This window comes from Globicephala melas, chromosome 14 (assembly GCF_963455315.2).
Source record: "Globicephala melas chromosome 14, mGloMel1.2, whole genome shotgun sequence".
Taxonomy (NCBI): Eukaryota; Metazoa; Chordata; class Mammalia; order Artiodactyla; family Delphinidae; genus Globicephala; species Globicephala melas.
Window position 1 is genome coordinate 88,412,194 of NC_083327.1, and position 19,481 is coordinate 88,431,674.

Here is a 19,481-nt window from a genome sequence, read left to right on the forward strand (position 1 = left end):
CCAATGACCAGGGTAGGCTCAGCTGTATAATCAGAACCACAGCCGCACCAACTACAGCTGAGTTCTCTGCTTGTTGGCGACCCTGATCATTTTCCCCATCATTTTATTAGGCCACTTGGGAATAAAAGCTCACGACCATCATTTTATCAGATTAAATATGCCCGTCCTCAGCAGTGAGTGTGACTCACACTGTGGTCAGCCCCATCCTGTTTCCATCCCCGTTTGCCCAAAGAAAGGTTCTGTCCCTGAGGTATGTGTGTGGCGGGGGAGGAGGGCTTGGGCAGATTGCAGTAAACAATGCCCAGAACAGGACCCAGACTCCAGGCCAGCCCCAGGTTCAGTTTTCTGTGTAAACAAGTCTGGAGACTTGAGTGGGGTTTGTGTTTTCTTAGACCAACTGAATACTGTATAGCCAACAGAGAGGTTCTCTTATTCCTAAGAAGAATCAGGGTCCTTGTTCAGAACAAGAAAATGAAAAACTTCCAGGCAGCAAATCTGGTGTTGATCAAACATGCCAGCTTACTTGAAAAAGAAGAAGATGATGAAGGGAACCTAAAGCAAGTTTATTCATTGGCATTAGCATCACATCTCCCACCAGCACACCCTTCTGCCCATTCCCCATCAGTCACAGGTCTGGCATCCTTCAGCGGGTGAAAGAGCAGAGGAACTGGCCTGCTTGCTTCGCACACAGGAAGCTCCACAGACATCTGTGGGTACAACCTCACCCGCGCGGGGTGGCTGTGATGGATGGTCCCTTACTTCTTCTTAAGGACAGAACCCCAGAGACACGTGAACATTTACAGGACGCACTGACCCGAATGTATACACGGTGTGTTTGCACCTGATCAAGTTCCTTCCGGATCACTCTGTTGAAGATACATCCTAACCCAAGCCATCCGTTTGTCCACGGCGGGAAAGAGGGGCAGATCTAGCTTTTATATTCAGGCTCCGGGGCTTCCCTCTCGCTAAGGATAAACGCTACGCGGCACACCAAGGAAGGCCCCACAGCTCGGCCTCCCCTGCCCTCCCTGGGACGTTTCCCTCGGGGGAGGGGCGGCCTGCAGACGCCCAGGACCACTCCTGGTGGGCGGCAGGTTGGCGCGAGGCGGAGGGCGCCGGTACCGGAGGACAGAGCCCAGGGAAGACCCAGTGGGCTTGACGCCTCCCCTCCGCCCTCCCTTCCACCCGCCAAGCGCAGACACCCGCGGTAGGGAGGAAGGACGGCCCGGCCACGTGGTCCGGAGCGGGGACCCCGCGCCCTGGGGCGCAGCGCGGGCCGGGGTTGCGGAGGCATGCGCTGGTTTGCATGAGAAAGGCGGTCGCGTGGCTCAGCTGGCGGCGCGGAGTCCGCTCCTCCGACCCCGGGATCATCTGCCCGGCGGTCCGCGCTCATCTCCATGACAAAGCGCTGTTTACCTGGCGCGGCTCCGGGCGCCTTTGTCCCGATCGGATGACCGCGCAGCTGCTCCGCTCACCCGCCCGAGCGGCCCCCGACTGAACGCGCCGGGCCGGGCGCTCTGGAGGGCTGCCTGGAGGGGGTGCGGCGCCAGTGGGCGCTCCGGAGGGCTGCCTGGAGGGGGTGGCGGCGGCGGGCCGGGCACTCGCCGCAGGGGCATGAGCGCCGGGTTGGGAGGGCCAGGTCAGCGGGTCACCCCCGGCCGCCGGGCGTGCGGCGGTGTGGGGGGGGGGGGCCCACCCGGTCACCTGCACCGAGGCGCGGCCCCACCTGGGGGTCGCCGGCCCGTGACCGTGTCAGACAATGAGGATGGGAAAGAAAGGGCGGCGCGAGCGACCCGGGCCCTCCCGAGGCCTCGCTCCGGGACGCGCCCCATCCGGAGGTCGCGGGCACCTGTCGCCGGTCCCGGCGCCCGTCAATCACCCGGCCCGCGGGGCGGGGCGCGGGCCGGGCCGGAACCGCGAGGAGGCCGCCCCGCCCGCTTGTCCCAGCCGGACCCGAGCTGCCCTGCGCGACTGCGCCGTCCTTCCCCGCCTCCCACCTCCTTTCTGCGAGCATCTGCCCGCAGAGGAACAGATGTGGGCACCTGCGGTGACAGGCCGCATATGTTCCATCCTATTCACAGGCATTCAGACGTGGCTACAATGAGCGGCCTTTGTGCGCACAGTCACTAAATATATTAATCTGCACTCCCCAGAGCACCGGGCTGTTTAATTTTTCACTAGCAATAACATCTGATCTAATCCTTAAATCGGCTCCCAAAAGCCTGCCCTCCCGCCCTCCTTTTTTTCCTCTTTCTCCCCACCCCCTCCCGAAAAACGTGTGAAGCTATTCAACCTTCCACCTGTTGCCTGCTGAACTGGGCGTGGGTTCCTGCAGCATCTGATGTCGGTCGGGGCAGGGGGTGGAGGTGGGATTGGGGGCGGGCGGGGGCGGCTGTGCGGGGGATGCTGCCTGGCCACACGGGCACCGCCAGGGCCTGTGTACCAGAAGGAAAATAAGCGCAGCGTGCGAGGGTGGCTCCCGAATGCTGTGCAAACAAAGAGCGATGATTATTAAACAGCTTCCAAAGCAGCCCAGCATACCCATCCTCTCCGTGGAAGCGCCTTGAAAATGTACAAGTTCCCATTTATCTTTTTGTTTATTAAACTCTGATGGTCATTATAAGCACTGGTCAATAGGCCACACAGCCAAAAGGTAACATAAATCTCAGATGTGCGACTTAGATTTTTTTAAGCGATTTTGTTGCGTGACTCTTTTATCTTAGCATCCCGTATTCTGTTTTGGTTTGTTTTCGGTCACAATGAGTCCCTTAGTGCCATTGTGGGTGTCACAATGCAGACGGACATCGGGCTGTGAATGAAGACAGAGGCAGTTTAAACAAACCGAGCTCTTTCTTTCCTTTCCGTCCATTGTACTATGAATGGGCCTTCTGCATTCGGCTGCTAGGAGACGGCTTTGCAAAGCCCTACTCCAGTAAATGGGCTGGAGAGAAAGGGACCCCAATAAACAGCCTAAGTATTGGAGAAAAAAGGGGGACAAGTTTAGGCAAATGTTTTTCCACCTTCGCATCAACACCTTTCCTAATCTCAAAACTAAGACATACTTTCCAGCAGTTTCCCTCCTTCTTGTCACTGTAATTCTTACTCCCCCCTGACCCCCCACACCTCCTAGGAGACGCAGAGTGGGGACAGCACTGGCTCACCATTGAGATCTGTTTCCAAATGCTGCTTTGTCTCCGGAAAGTAGAATGGGGCACGGGGCTGTTTATCAGTCATCATTGCTAATAACTAAGGATTGCAAACTGCTCTCAAAATGGATGCCTGGATGTGTTGCTAGGTAAGTAGGGGCAGGGTTGGTGAGTCTGGACATTTAAGGAACAATCGTGAACTATGAATTGTTTTCGTCGTAGTTGGAACTGTTCTGATTAACATACGTAGGTTAACTGAAGCAAGACACATAGCTGTTTTCAGGTCAAGGGTCCAGCTTGAGTACATTAGGGAATGACCCACCACCACCACCTGCGTTTCTCAGGGGCTAGAACGAAGTCACAGGCCACCACCGATCCAAACGCAGTCGAGGGAAATGGGAGAACCACGACTGGCTTATGTCAATCACAGTTCACAGCTGGGGCTACTGTCAGGCCCAGAGCACATGGCAATGAGAAGGCCAATTCGTTTAGTCGTTTATTCACTCATCCACTCACTGCTCAAGGGGCTGGAGGTCCAGAGTGAAATCAGACCTGCTTCCTGCCACTAGATGAGTGGTAGAAGTAGAGAAGTGTCGCTTGGTCTTTTGTTTTTGGAGAGAGTTTTTGTAGGATTAATAAGTCTTCCTTCAATGTTTGAATAGAACTCACCAGTGAGACCACCTGGGTCTGGAATTTTCCTTTTTGGAAGATTTTTACTTACAAATTCAACTTAATATGGGGTTTAAGAAATATAGGGTTACTCAGATTTTCTATTTTTTCTTTGGTCAGGTTTGGTAATTCATATGGTTCAAGGAATTTCTTCATCTCATCTAAAGATGCTCAGATAGTCTCCTTTTTACCCTTTGGTGTTAGTAAAATCTGTGATACCATCCTTCATGCTTATTACGGGTAATCTGTGCCTCCTATCCTTCTATCGTGATCAATACAGCTATGGGTTTATCAGCTTAATTGATCTTATCAAAGAACAGTCTTCTTTCAGAACCTCCATCTTTCACTTCCTGTTGCCTAATGTCTAAAACTAGTAATTTCATAAATTTTATCTAGTTGTTTACAGTGGAAGGACAAGTTCTGTAGGAATTATTCCTTCATGGGCAGAAGCTGAAACAGTTACGATACTTCTGGGTGCAAATAGCAGAAAACCCTAATTTAATATTCTTAACTTTAAGAAAAAGACACCGTCTCATAGAATGAGGACGTAGAGTGGTTTTAGTTAACTTCTGGCTCAACCATGTCGTCAAGGCACAATGTGCCCTCCATCTTTCTGCCCCACCTTTCCTGCCTTGCTGGCTTCCAACATGGGTTAGCTGTCTCCTGTGATTGCATGAAGCCTGCAAGGACCCAAGAAGTCACAAATAGACAAAAGGACGGCCAGTAGAGGAAGAGGACAATTTCTTTCTGTATGATGCTCTTTGTTCAGTGACAAAACAATTCTGTAATATTTACTGTGGATCAGCCATGTAGAAGTCAGTATGTTTTAACAGTTGTAGCTTTTCTTCTTTCCCAGTTTTTGGGAAACATTTTACTGTCTCTTAATTCCCAACTTCTCCCTACTTTCAACCTACAGTTTTCTTTTTCTCTTCCTTTCTTTTTGTCCCTGTTTTTCTCTCTTATGTAAATCCTTCATCCCCAAACTGATAAATCTGACGTGTACAGTAGGGCACAGGAAAGTGTCTACAGGTGGTATGAAGCAGAAGGTGGGGAAAAGGATGTGAAGAGTCTCATGTAAGTCTTTGTGCTCCTTTTACACTGATTTCTATGTACAACTTTCCTTTTAGATCCTAGGAGAGAGACCTGGGAGTAATCGCTGGCTCTTCCTTTCCTTCACCGTAGTGTATGTAGTCGTAAAAAATGTTAAGAAGCCATTAGAATTTAGAAAGATTCGAGTTTGAGTAATAATTGTGCCACTTACTACCATTGTACTAGTTACTTAATCACTTCTTAAAACTTATAATAGTTTCCTTTTATCAAAGTAATATACTTACAGATTTTAAAATTCAAATAGTACTTCTAGATTTACAAAAAAATAGCAATTTCCTACACCATGCATTCCCACTCCCAATTCTTTCCTTTCTAACTCGTAGCTACTTCTTTTGAAATTTACTCGTATTTTTAAAAGACTTTCTAATGCTATGTCTTTTTCAGCTGTGTACGTTGTCTACAGACTCCCTAACTCTAGAAGATGAAGGTCTAACACTTCCACCTGATTTCCCAGACACACGCATATGTATGAACGCACAGAAGATCACCTCCCATGTTTTCAAAACTAATTATAGCATCCTTTTGATTAAATTACCATTCAGCATTTACCTCATTAAAATTATGGAATCATTATTCACAGCTGAGGCATATGCCACCATTACGTTTTCTTTTTTGTACAATTTTGTCTTTACTGGATTCAACAATTGCCAAATTTATTTGCTTATTGACCTTTCTATGTACCTATTACATACTGTCACCAAACTCTGAATATCTCCTTTTAAAACACTCAAGCAGGGCTTCCCCGGTGGCGCAGTGGTTAAGAATCCACCTGCCAATGCAGGAGACATGGGTTCGAGCCCTGGTCCGGGAAGATCCCACATGCCGCGGAGCAACTAAGCCCGTGCACCACAACTACTGAGCCTGCGCTCTAGAGCCCGCGAGCCACAACTACTGAGCCTGTGAGCCACAACTACTGAAGCCCATGCGCCTAGAGCCCATGCTCCGCAACAAGAGAAGCCACCACAATGAGAAGCCCGCGCACCGCAATGAAGAGTAGCCCCTGCTCGCCACAACTAGAGAAAGCCCGCGCGCAGCAACGAAGACCCAATGCAGCCAAAAATAAATAAATAAATAAAATAAATTCAAACAAACAAACGAAATAACACTCAAACATCTCAGGCATTCCATGGACTGGCTTTTTCCTGGAGATGTGTCTCTAGCTTTCTCCTGGGATTTCCCACCTCTCTCTTCACTTGGATTCCCTACTGTCCGGGTCCTAAATATTCCTTTTTCTTGGCCTCTTAGTTTTGGAGAATATCCTCCAGCAGGTATCTGAGATAAGGTATTTGGTAGAAAATATTTTTGAGCTGCATATCTGAAAATATTCCACCCTCACAATTATAACTAATATTTTGATTTTGAGTAGAATTCCACGTTAGAGTTATTTTCTTCAGAATTTTGAAATTTAGCGCTCCACCGAATTTCAGTTTCCTGTAACTCTACTGAGACTTTCCATGCCATGCTGGTTTCCACTCCCTAAATGCGACCTTTCTGTTTTTCCTTACGGAAGATCTTTAAGGTCCTTCCGCTGCCCCTGGTGTCCTGACATTTTGTGATGATGTGCTTTCACGTGGGTCTTCACAGGCTTCTTGTGCTGGGCGTTTGGTGGGTCCTTTCCACAGGAGAGCATGTCTTTTAGATCCGGGAACTGTTCTTGAATTATTGCTTGAATAATGTCCTCTACTTCATTTTTCTGTCCTCTTTCATGTAACTCCTATTTTTCAGATGTCAAACTTCTTAATTTTCTAATTTTCTTATGTCTTTCTCTTTCTCCATCTTTTTCTCTTTGTTCTGTTATCTGAGAGATATCAAATTTATCTTCTATCAGTTTTTAAGTTTAAATTACTGCTTCTTAAATTTTCAAGAGCACATTTTCTGAATGCTCTTTTATATACTTTTTTTCCTTTCCCTGGTATATTATCCAGAGACTGCAGACCATGAAGTTTTTTATAATATTTTCTCTCTCCCTAGTTTCTGTTTGTTCCCTGTTTTGCTGTCTTCCTCAAACGTCTGTTGGCCTTGGTCATCTGTGCACATTCAGAAGGGGCAGAGCCGAGTGCCGCCGAGTGGCAGGGCTCACACAGGGTGGTGAATGGGGCTGTGGTCGGCCTGCCTCCTCTGCCTCCACCGTCTGGCTCCGGGGGTCTGCACTGTCTGTCAGTGTGAGGCTCCTGCTCCTACAGTCCGGGATGCGTGGCTTCTCCCTCACACCGCCTGAATCCCTACCTCCATCGCTTTCCTCCGTTTGCCCCTTCTGCCTACAAGTCCTTCTTCTTCTAATCCTGCCTCAGGCCCAACCCGCCCTTCCAGGCTCAGCTCGCACATTGTCTCCTTGCTGCCTTCTTCATCCATGTGTTCTAAGACTTTATGTGTCACTTGTTCCCTGATACCTGAAGTGTGCGTTTGTCTCCCCAACCACCCGTGCACTCAAGGCTTGAGACCATTTCACATACTGTTGGTGCGACCCTATGGCACCCAACAAGTATTAGGTGCTGAGCACTCTTTACTGATTTTAGAAAAAAATATCAACAGGAAATGAAAGCCTTGTAGGCCGAATGAAGAGATTGCTTCCCAAATTATTTAATACATACATATGGTGTCACTTCAATTTGGTAATGCTTTTTTTTTTTTTGGTGGGGGGGCGGGTAGATTCTTAGTTCCCTGACCAGGGATCGAACCCATGCCCCCTGAAGTGGAAGGTGAGTCCTAACCACTGGACCACCAGGGAATTCCCATCAATGTGGTAATACTTTTTGAGTGCTTGATCTTCAAGAGACCCTGCAGGAACAATATTTGACCATCTTATTTCCCTGATGGAAGCCTCCAGCTCCCTGGGGCTTGCAGCAGCCCTCCTGAGATAGGTCATATGTAAAGATAGGTTTTGAGATGCATCTTAAATAACTTGATATTATTAATTGAAGTTTGTCAAGTATTTACTTAAAAAATAAGTTAGATTGGTTTCAAAGTTATTCTTCTGTCATAACACTTGGCTACCAAAATGTTCTCTTGGTTGTAGAGAAAAGGGTGGTGTTGTGACCAGAGGAATGGGAATTGTGTATAATCTGAAGCCTGCCTATCTCCCAGCCCAGGGGAGCATGTCATTAATGGGAACCTTGCTGGCCTTAAAGCAGCTGCAGAAACAAAGTCGAAGCGGTGGCTACCAGAGTCCAAACTCCTTAACGTGAGACGCAGACACCGCACGACCAGGCAAGCGCGTCCTCGCTTCCTCCCCTCCTCCGCTGCCGTGGCTGCCCGCCCCGGAGCTCTCATGCCCCGTTCCAGACCGCAAGCCTGCCCACTAAAACTGTGGGCTCCAGAATAGTTAGGGTGGCCGCCGCCGTCACAGCAATGCTAGCAAGGCTCCTCTCTACCTAGCGCTTGCTGTGCTCTGCTGTGTCCTTGGTCAGCCCAGGCTGGAAAGCACCGCCCTCCTCCAGACAGGACAGACACCGAGGCCCATGGTCGAGGTGGACAGCGCGCCAAGGTCCCTTGGCTGGAAAGTCCACCCGCTCTGGACCCCCCCGCCGCCTGCCTCCTGCGGGGCCCGGGCTCAGGGCCAGCCTGCCGTCTCCTAACAGCCCACACCGCCCTCCCTGCGCTCTTCCGCCAAACCGCGGCGTCAGGGCCCGGGCTCGCGCGTCCGCACCACCAGTGGCCCATAGCGCCAGCGGGTGAGCCAGCGGGAGCCGAGCGAGGCGTGACCCCGACCTCCACGCACCGCGCGGTTTCCGAGGCAACGGGCGCTGCGCCGGCGCATCGCGCTTCCCGGCGCCTCTGGGGCCCGGCCGCGCAGACCCCGCCCACCGAGTGGGCGGGGCGGTTTCTCGAGCGGAAACGCCCGAGCGGAAGCGGAAGTGCTCGGCGGCTGCGGCGGGCCGAGGGCTGCGTGGGCGCGTCTCCGGCTGTGCTGGCGCATTTCTAGGTAGGGCTGGGCCTGTGGGGCCAGCGCGTCTGGGCCGCTCTCGGTCGTCGCCTCGGCGCGGCGGCTGCGCTCGTGGTTCTGCGCCGTCGCGGTCCCTGGGCCGCGTCGCCCTCACCGCACGTCCCCACAGCCGTGCGCCCTGCCTGCTTCTCCAGGTGCCGCCTTGGCCCGACCCCTACCCGGAAAGAGGTGTGCAGTTCCGGGTCGCCGTGTGGTCCCTGTCGGCCGTACCCCAGGGAGGCGTCCTCTGACCTTTGCACTTGGCGTCTCCGAATTTGGGCGCCTTCCGCATTGACCCGGCTGTCCTGAGCCGGGGCCCCAGCACCCAGCAAGCACCATGCCCTCTGGGGAATAAAGGCCGGCGGGATGACGCCTAGGTGGCTGAGAAGATGATTTGTCCATGTCGGCCAAGGAGGGGCCCGAAGTTTCTATACAGAAGGGGAGGATTCCAGCTGAGTTTCGAATAAGTGGGAGTTGGGAGGTGCCGAGGGGCAAGAGGCCATTCATTCCTTCAGAGGGAACAGAATGTTCAAGACCTGCAGGTTTGAGACTGCCTGACATATTCTGGGAGAGAGAGAGCGCTAGAGCTGGGGATGGCAGGAAACTCGGGGGAATTGGGAACAGGGAAGTGATGTGATCGGATCGGAGTGTTAAGAGTCATCTGGCAGGCGTAGGGATGGTGGTGCTGGGTGACTGCATGTGATAAGAGGGCTTTTGCAGCCGTTTAGGGAAGAAGTTTTAGGACTGAAAATCTGGAAATGATAGTGGGGAGAACTTGGAGGTGAGTTTGATGGGGAAAAAGTGAGCTCGTGGTATTTCCAGTGACTTCCACATTTTTGGCTTGAGCGCTTGAGTAGGTAATGCAGAGAATGAGAACCACAGAATGGGGACAGGTCTGCAGCATCCGGTTCCTCACCTGTCGCCTCCCAAATGTATTACGCTCTGGTTCCTCCATGTCTGGTGTCCTCCTCCTGTTTTGTCCTCCATCTCTGTCATTTCTGAATCGTGGCCTCGCATCTTCATGTGCTCTTTGGCCTGCCCACGTTTGGACCTTTCTGTGAGGAGCTACCACTCCTGCACCACCACAGCCTTCACACATTCTCTATGTGTCGATTTCCCCATCACCCCATCTCTGCCATCTCTAAGCTCTGCCGTAGGGGTTTTCCCCCAACCTTGCCATTCCTCTGTCACAGGACTGCAGTGGTGCATTCCTTATAGGTTGTGTTCAAGGAAAGCAGTGAGAACACCTTGGCTGTGTCAGGTCGCACACTACTCATCTCCATGCATACCGTTTCCTGACCACCTTACCTCCCAGTTGTCTTTGTGTAATTTCGAACAGACATGTCTGTTTTCCAGACATGGAAATCTCTAATCACTTCTGGCCCTCTGTTTTCTCGTCTGTGAACTGAGAAGACCGCAGTAGGTGTTGGTTGAGGTCACTTACAGTTTTTACTATTCTGAGGTTCTCCCTACTCCCTGAGCCTGAATCAGTGTCATTTATGGGGCAGGTTTACTGTAAAGCTAATGAAGTTCAGGCTTCAGGGGCCTCGCTTTCACGGGCCCCTTTCAAGGCACTGGGAAGGACCTCAGTGGTCTTGTGTTTATAATTGTGTGTCTTTTATTTTTATTTATTTTAAAAAATTATTTATTTTTGGGCGCGTTGGGTCTTCGTTGCTGCACGCGGGCTTTCTCTAGTTGCAGTGAGCGGGGGCTACTCTTCGTTGCGGTGCGCGGGTTTCTCACTGCAGTGGCTTCTCTTGTTGCAGAGCATGGGCTCTAGGCGCGCGGGCTTCAGTAGTTGTGGCTCGCGGGCTCTACAGAGCAGGCTCAATAGTTGTGGCTCATGGGCTTTGTTGCTCTGCAGCATGTGGGATCTTCCGGGACCAGGGATCAAACCCGTGTCCCCTGCATTGGCAGGCAAATTCTTAACCACTGCGCCACCAGGGAAGTCCCATAATAGTGTATTCTTTTTTAGAAGAGGGACCTCAAATTATATAAGTTTCAGGCCCTACAGTACTTGGATCCCTACTAAACTGGCCATTAGTCATATCCTGCTGTCTTGGTTTTTGTGTTCTTGTCCTTCAGACTTTCCCCTCCCCACCTCCTACTCCTCCTTGTGTGTGCCTCTTATTGAGGCTTAGAGAGAAAATATGAATGAATGGAGCTGGTCAAACTCCTGCTGTAACCTGGCTTTGGTTTGCTCTTGGGTCAGGAAGAGAGGTGTCAGAGATTGGCAACTTAGCACAGTGGGCAGAATCTTTACAGCAGTGCATGTATTTGATTTGCTTGTCTGCTGGGTTGCCATGTCCTTCAAGAAAAGGTTGAAAGTAAGAAGGGAAGTTCACTTAATTGAGATCATAGAAGCAGCTCTTATCTCTATGGAAACTAGAATCATACACTGGAAATTCATTCAGAGGAATTAATTGCATCCTTATTTTATTAGTTTGAAACTGAGGCAACCCTTATGCTATCAGTTACTTTTATAGAGCTTTATAATAAGTGTGAATAACTTTTACATTTTCATTTGCTTTTAGAAGGAAATTTCTGTTTCTTTATAAGGTGTTCTGTTGGAAAAGTCTTCAGAGTTAAAACATGTTATTTAAGGTTTAAATTATTTATATAAATATAATAAGATATTTCTAAAGGATTTTATAGTAGTAGTTTAAAATTTGCCAAATTGAGAGGTAAATCATTATCTTATTTTTACAAATAAGGAAATCAGTGATGTACAAAGAGAGTCAGTGATTTGTCTTCAGTCAGCCAGTAAATCAGGACCATTGCTAGCTAAAAAAGCCAGGTCCTAAGCACCCGTTTCCTTATAAACAAGTGTGGTTCAGAGAAGGAGGAGTCCATTTAAGTCAGCTCTTGTTGTCGAGTGCTTACTATAGCATGCACCGAGTTTATACTTCCACATACCTGTCCAGCTGCACGCCCGTGTGCATGCTAGGCTGTAGAAAGTACACAGCAGAGATGGATGCTTTCCCCATCAGTCCTTGAGCCCGAAGAATTAACTCAGTACAGATTCGTGTAAGTTACCGTAAGTCATTTATAATAAAACGGTCTGCAACCAGGACAAGGGGACAGTAACACTTTGAACAGCAGAGTTTGCTGGATAGTTGAGTTTTGGATTTTTGCCCATTAAGCATCAAAATTTCACATTTAGGATGGAAATCTTTCTAAAATAGAGTATTTCCCTGCTTTCTTTTTAAATTTTTTTTTTTAATTTTAAAAACTTTTTTTTTTTTTTTTTTTTTTTTTTTGCAGTACACGGGCCTCTCACTGTTGTGGCCTCTCCCGTTGCGGAGCACAGGCTCCGGACGCGCAGGCTCAGCAGCCATGGCTCAGGGGCCCAGCCACTCCGCGGCATGTGGGATCCTCCCGGACCGGGGCATGAACCCGTGTCCCCTGCATCGGCAGGCGGACTCTCAACCACTGCGCCACCAGGGAAGCCCTAAAAACATTTTTTAAATTAAAAAAAAAAATTACTTTTAAATGAAAAAAAATATATTTTTTTTATTTTTTGGCCACACCACAATAGCTTGCGGGATCTTACCCCAGGCCCCATGCAGTGGAAGCGCGGGGTCCTAACCACTGGAGCCATTCCCTACTTTCTTAATAGAGTGTGCTAAATGTGATGTGAACTTTCCCTAATCCCTGTGATATGATCTCAAGTAAACATTTTAAACATAAAATTTGTGATGCAAACAGTGTTAGGGCTCGTTGAGGCACATACAACTGTTTTCCCTGTTATTTGTTTGGAGTTTTTGTGTCTTTCGGCCTCTTTCAGTGTTTTCATCCCTTTGCTTTCCCCAGGTCAGCTGTTAGAGGTTCTGACCCTTGTCAGTGTGTGCGTGCCTACCTCAAATGCTCTTTCCATACTTTTCTTCACTGTGGACGTAGGAGCTAATTGTTAGAACTATGTAGAAGAAGAATTTATAGATGATAAATCAGAGCCTGAGAAGTTGTTTATGAATAAATTGTTTCAGTTTTACTTGTGAATTTTAAAATTTATGTTGGAGTCTTATCCTGAATTCTGGATACATGAGGCATAAGTTTTTGTAGGTGGCAGACATTTTCCTTTTCTATGTTCATTGACTTGAAGGGGTTTTGTAGCGCTGCAGTCGGGTGCGGAAAGGCCCAAGGTCCAGCCTTCCGGGTTGCTCCTTCAGTCCAGCCTTTCTGTTGGGCCCCTGGGACTGGGAGGACCTTCAGAAAGGAGCGCTCTGGGCTAAGCGCGTGCCCCGCAGGCTGACTCTGCCACGCGAGTTGGTGTTCCGCGCGCGCCGGCAGCAAGTGCAGTGTTGGGGTGGGGGCTCCCCTAGTGAGAGGAACCGGTTTCGGAGGCGGGTGGATTCAAATCCCGGCTTTGCCGTTGCCGTCTGTGACCTCAGGCAGGTGACGGAGCAGCTCACACTGCTGGCTGCCGCCCAGCAGCCGTTCGTTCCTGCCTTCGTCGCTGGCAGGCGTGCCCCACAGTGGAGTCCGAGCAAAACTTGATAGCGTGCCAGTGGGACGAGAGGGGTGTCTGCCGTGGGGCTCGTAGAATAAGCTGCACGTATTTAAAGTGTACGGCTTGGTGCGTTTTGACGCGTGTTTGCACACCCGCAGGCTTCTTTCCTGACGGACCCTGAGCCTTTGCTCCTTCTTTCAGGGTGCATGTCTTAGGGACTTCGTCTTGCTGGTTGCTGTGCCTACAGCTGCTAGATCTCTGGTATATCGGGGAGGGTGGGGGAGCAGAAGAGCCTCTCTGTACCCTCCTTTGTCTTTTGCAGCAGGAAACAGGGCTCTGCCTCCCTGCAGCGTTGGGGTTCTTCCACATCCACATGAGGGAGGGTGCTGGGCTTTGCGGGGGGGTAGCTGGTTTTCCCCAGTCGGGCCTGCCTCTCTCCCTCCTCCACAGCACAGGCAGGGCAGTGCTTCTAACAATGCGCTTGCTTAAGAGCCCTGAGCAGCACCTGCTTTCCCTTAGGATGAAGTGTGCACGTGTGTGTGGCTGTGCAAACTCTGGTCGCTGCGCCTCTTCGTCTCTCTAGACTCTTCTTCCCTTACTACAGAGGTTCTGGCCAGACTGAGGGGTTTTGTTTTTGTTTTTTTCCCCCATTTTCCACGTTGAAGAACACATTTATAATACAGTAAATAAAGTACAGGTTAAACTACCTAATAGAACAGATATTTTAAGCACCTTAGAAACACTGATTTAATCATTAAAAAGACACCTTATGGACTTAAAAAAGATTCATCCCTTATTCCTCTTGCTTACGCCCCCCCATCCGCCTACTCTCCCCTCTCCCTCTGGCTGTGCCTGCCGGCTCTTCTGCCTCATGTCAGGGCCGCTTGGAATGCCCTTCCTCAGGATGGCCGTCGTGGATCCCAGGTCTGGGTTGGGTCTTCCTGCTGAATATTCTGCACGCCCTCCGCTTTTCTCTGCCCTACAGTAATGCCCAAGTGATCATTGCTTGTTGGAGGCTTTCCTGCTGGAGCATAAGCTGCCAGAAGGCAGGGACCCTGTCTGTCTTAGTCATGGCTCCACGGCTGCTGTAGCGATGACACAGGTAGCTGCTGAATGACTAAACCTGACTTATGTCTAAATAAAGTTACCTGGTGTCATTGAGGAGAAGTAAGTGTGAATGAGTTACAACTACAGTTAGGCACAAATGACCAATATGTGCTTTTGCGTTGACTCAGCAGTTTCACACCTAAGATTAATCCCAAGGAAATGATCAGAGATGGTGTGTTCAGAGATGTGTATTCACGGATGTGACTGACATTCGTATTTATGGCATACGGCATTGGAAATGAATGTTCAGCAGTAGGGTTAGATAACTCCTGTTATGTCTACATGGTGCAGCCATTAAAAGTGACACTGCAGGAGGTTAACATTACGACTTGGGAACATATTCGTAATAAACTAAGACACAGAAGTAGATTATAGAAAAGCATGATCCCAATTTTTAGTAACAATGAATAACTAAAAAAACTAGAAATATGTACTCAGGTGTTTGTTGTAGTCGCCCTTGGAAGGTGAGATTATGAGTAGTTTTTTTCTTTTTGTGCTGCCCTGAATTTTCTGCAAAGAACATGGCTACTTTTTTAATCAGAAAAAAATTTTTATAAATAAGTACGTTCCTGGTATTAAAAAGTAATATAGGTTGTAAAAATCATAAATACAGTAAAGCCTGACTAAAATTTATATGGCTTTGTTTTAAATTTTGAGATAATTTAATAATTTTGACTTGTGCTGCGCTTATTTCACTGACCTGTAGCAACTAATGAAAAATGATGACCAAATTTATAATATAAATAAAATTGCATCACAGCAATTGAGTCTTATAAACCTCATTTTGCATATAAGAAGAATGAAGTAACTTGCTCCAAGATTCACTGCTAGTAAGTGGAGGTTAGAATTTCAACTCAGCTCAGTTTTGTTGCAGAGCCTTCCCTTCTGTCAGCAGTGCTGTGCTGCCCAGCGTTCTGTCTTTGTCCCTAGGACGCAGCCAAGAGGGGTCGAGCTCCCAACTCGGTGCATCTGCCACGCACGGTTTTCTGAATGTTGGCGTCAGTGGTCATGGCCAGACTGTGGTCCGGAGGGTCCTCCAGGGAGGGCACCCTGAGTCTGGAGTCGTGACGGCTGTAGGCTTTCCATTTCCACTTTGAATAAACTTTATTGAGGTTGAAGTTAGTGTTAAAATATCCCTCTGACACTTGTTAAGACAGTGAGAAGGACTCTCTTCAAGACTTGAGTGGTGAGAGAGGTGGGCTCAAGTTCGAACACAGCACAGACACCGGGGGATTGAGAGCCTGCAGCAGAGGGAGGGTCGCTGCGACTGGAGGGCGGGGGAGCAGTTAGATCAGATCTTGAGGCGGGTCACGTGTCAAGGGTGGGGTTACTCAAGCTGACTCAGCAGGAATCTGGCTAAACTTGGTAAGGATGAACTTGCAGCTCAAGGTGGAGGCCTGTCGAGAAGAGGGCCCAGGAGCCTGAGTTTGGTCAGGGAGAGCGTGTCGGCCAGTAGTTCCGCTTGTCCCGTGTGGAGGCCTCTGACAGCAGGGAGAGCAGCCTGGTGCAGCCGCCCGGACCACCTGCGGTGAACCGCAGCCCTGGCTGTGAATTCCAGTGAGCGCTGGGCAGTTGCCGTGTCTCGTGTGCTGGCCTGGGACACATGTTCATCCCTGAATTTTCAGTCCCTGTTCTTACCCTGCTGTGTTGAAAGGGTCCCTGTAAATTCCTCTTTTTAGCTGAGGCTAATGGGGAGGAGAGGAGAGAGCAGACTTCAGATCCTCCACCTAAAGGTGTGAGGGGCCTCATGAGAGGGCCCAGGCCCTGGGCAGCAGGTTACCACTGGGAGAACAATGGTCCAAGAGTCAGACACGGAGCATGGAAAAAGAGGACTGTATGTTCTTCACTGAACCCTGGGACATTGTCCAAGAGATTCTTGCAATATTCAGTTTTCTAACAGAAGGTCCCTCTCTGTTTTACTTTGCTGTTTACTCTTCATGAGAGCTCAAACACTGTGATGTTACACGTTAACTTGTAGATTTTTGTCTCGTAGAGACATTATTTCTGTCTGATAAAGATCTATCCAAAGGTTATGGTTCTATTTCTGGAGGACATTAACCCAATTCCTCTCCAACTTTAAAAAGCTCACTTTGGTCGGCCAGCTCTTCAGATGCGCTCGGAACTGGCTTCCTGTCTTACGGTTTCTTTCATTAATTTATATTTGCATGGGTTATGTCTTTTCACCTTTGAACATTATGCCTTGACACCTTTGGGATGCTGGATGTGGCTCAAGGTGGCCACAACTGCTGGTACTGGTTGCCTACAAACACTGCTCCATGGGGGGGCAGGGTGTGTGCCCTGGGCTGTCCATGGGTCCACTGTTGCTGTGTCCAGAGTGACTCTCCATGTGTAGCTTTTGACCCCGTTCTCTCAGTGGCAGATAGGGTGCATATGTGTTTTGCTGCCTCTCTCTTCATTTCTCCAAGTGTTTGTCAGTTGAAAGACTGTGAATAAAGGAGCTTCTGGGCTTCTCCTTCCTCTTCTCTGCAGGCCTCATTTACTGGTAACCCAGTACATTGGGATTGGTCTGGATGTAAGGAGAACAGAGCCATTGCTAGGAGCGAGGCCTCCTCCCGTGTCACACACTCTAGCTGTACTTGTGCACCTGCTGCTCTTTCCTAAAATCTCCTGCACTGATGCTTTGTTTCCCAGACCAGTTTGTCAGCTACTCAAGGGCAGACTCTACTCTGTACTCTTTGCCCACAGTTGGAGTCTATAAACTTGTTGATTCCTGATTTCTCTTTATACACTTGCCCTTTGATGCCTTTATCTATTTATTCGTTCACAAGTGCTTGCCAGGCCCTCATGTGCCTGATACTGTGCTGGGTGTTAGGGATCTGACAGGGTGACATCTTCTGCCCTGAGGCCCACGTTAATGCACGTGACTCCCAGACTGTATTTTGAGCAGTGGGACTCCTACCTAGTGAGACATAACTTTTGTTTTCCAGGCAACAGTTATCTAGATAATGACAATTTCCTGTATAATTTGCAGGTAGAATAAATGAAATTTTATATACGTGTGTGTATATATACGTATAATTTTACAATATATATATTGTATAATCATATTATATGTATTTGCAGTCATCTTAAAAACTACCTTTAGAGTATATGTTGTTAGCAATAAAAGGCGTAAAAAAACAGAAGAAAGTTGTTTAAAAAGGTAATATCCAGATTTCTCTTTTTAAGCATCTCCTTTCACACCACACTGACTGCATTGATGGTGGGCTAACACTGCATTAATGCTTTGAAGAGCCGAAGTGCCGGAAGGCATCCTCTAATGCCCAAGTCCCCAAACCTTTGCCTATCCAAAATTGTCTTTGTGAATGCCATAGAAGAGCACATTGTAACATAACATTCCTGAGGTAATTTGTGATTCAAACTGTGAGAAATTGGCAGTGTGAAAGACAGGAAAAACCAGTACATGTTTAAAAAATAGTGAGCTTTTCACTACTGGGGTAAGCAAGGAGGAAAAACATTTGAATAAAATCAAAGCAGAGGCTGAGCCCGACTTCTTGCAAAATAAAGAGGAGAGTGTTTCAAGAAACTCAGTGTTGTCACTTGCAGTTTTAGTAGAAAAATGCTTGAAACAAAAATGTCTTTTTATCGGTGAGGGAAGGCAGCCAACGCAAATGTGGCAGAGCTGCTGCACAAATGGGCCCACGTCTGTGAGGGGTGGGAGTGAAGGCGGTGCCGGTGCTTTGCCCTCCTGGCTCCATCTCCACGTGGGCTTGGTGGGAGGGTCCTCAGCACCCGCACGAGAGCTCGGGGAAAGAAGCAGGTCTCCTCTCGCAGTATAGAAAGAGTCCGCCTCCCGCTGGGTAAGATCTACCTTGGATCCACTCGTCGTCCACAGACCTTGCCTTTTTTTTTTTTAAATCCATTTCGGTATTTTGTACAGTCTGACATTGTGTTCTGAAACATATCCCCTTTCCACACCAGGCCCGGAGGGCCCGACTGGAGAACTGCATTATGGCTGAGATAATCATGTTATGAAGTCCATCTCCTGCTTCAGAAACACACCTTCCAAGATGAAGCCACTGCTAGTAACAGGTCCCCAGTGGCTTGGGGTATGTGGATCCATTATGTGTAACAACTAATGAGCAAGCCCTCGCTCAGTTTCAACTTAATGTGTGCTCTTTGTGTCCACTCAGTTTTTAGATACTCTTTATTATTAGTGGCTATTAGACAGATAACTCCAAATTCTCCTAGGGGCAAGGGTCCATTAACAGGCAGCAAGTTCTTAAAAGATAGCCCACGAGGGGGCCTTTTCCCAGCCTAGTAATTTATTTACTGAAATAGGGCTTACAGACTTTTACCCGCCAGGGTTGTTTTGAAGAGTGGAGACGTGTGCTTTGAGTGCCCAGCGCTGTCTGGCGGGAAGTGGGCACAGACAGGAGCTGTTACTGCCGTGCGTGGGCAGCTTGGGGCTGCTGCCCTCAGTCCCCAGCCTGGGAGAGGCACCATTTGCTCTTGTGCTGCTGTTTGCATAGTAAGGATATTTTTGTTTTGTTTTATCAGAGGACCGGAAGCCCTGATGAAAAGAATAGGCCGTTAAGATAAAAGATGTCTGACCACTGATGTGTGTTACTGGCTATATTACATCTTTTGTTATGCGTAAGGACATCATACTTATTACATAAAGGACTCTGCTTAGATTTTTTCCAGATTGTGAATTCTGATCCTTTGAACTATTTTGTGTGTTTTTACGTTTTAGAATGGGCAGTTTTCCATCCAAAGTTAGTCAGTCACCACCTCAAATGTTGCTGCATTTGGCCTAGTGAATATTCATGTAGTTTCCTTTTTAACACCTTTATTGAGATGCACTTGATGCACAGGAAACTGCACATATGTACAGCGTATGATTCGAGAGGTTGAGCATGCGTTCACCCGTGACACCATCCCCACAGCCAAGGTGGTGAATGTGTCCATCACCCTGTCTCCTGCCCCACTGCAGACGACCACAGGGCTCTTGCCACTGCGGGCAGCTCAGCTCTCAGTGGGCTGGGCTTTTACATAAGTGGGACCGTGCAGTGTGCGCTCCTTGGTCCAGCTTTCACTCAGCAGAATTACTTTG

The 19,481-nt window shown here is 48.7% G+C and overlaps 1 protein-coding gene across 16 annotated transcripts in view; it reads left to right on the forward strand.

Moving 5' to 3' along the window:
- The first annotated feature begins 8,762 nt into the window (after positions 1-8,762).
- FAM120B (family with sequence similarity 120 member B) overlaps positions 8,763-19,481 on the forward strand; it is a 104,663-nt gene continuing 93,944 nt past the window's right edge. For 9 of the 16 annotated variants that reach the window (XR_009558858.2, XR_009558859.2, XR_009558856.2 and 6 more), the window contains exons 1-2: positions 9,047-9,389; positions 18,347-18,474. Coding sequence is in view for 6 of the 16 variants with exons in the window: in XM_060283989.2 (XP_060139972.1) it covers positions 18,397-18,474 (78 nt within the window). In the remaining 10 variants the exon portion in view is untranslated. The other 7 variants (XM_060283985.2, XM_060283991.2, XM_060283996.2 and 4 more) reach the window with 7 other exon arrangements.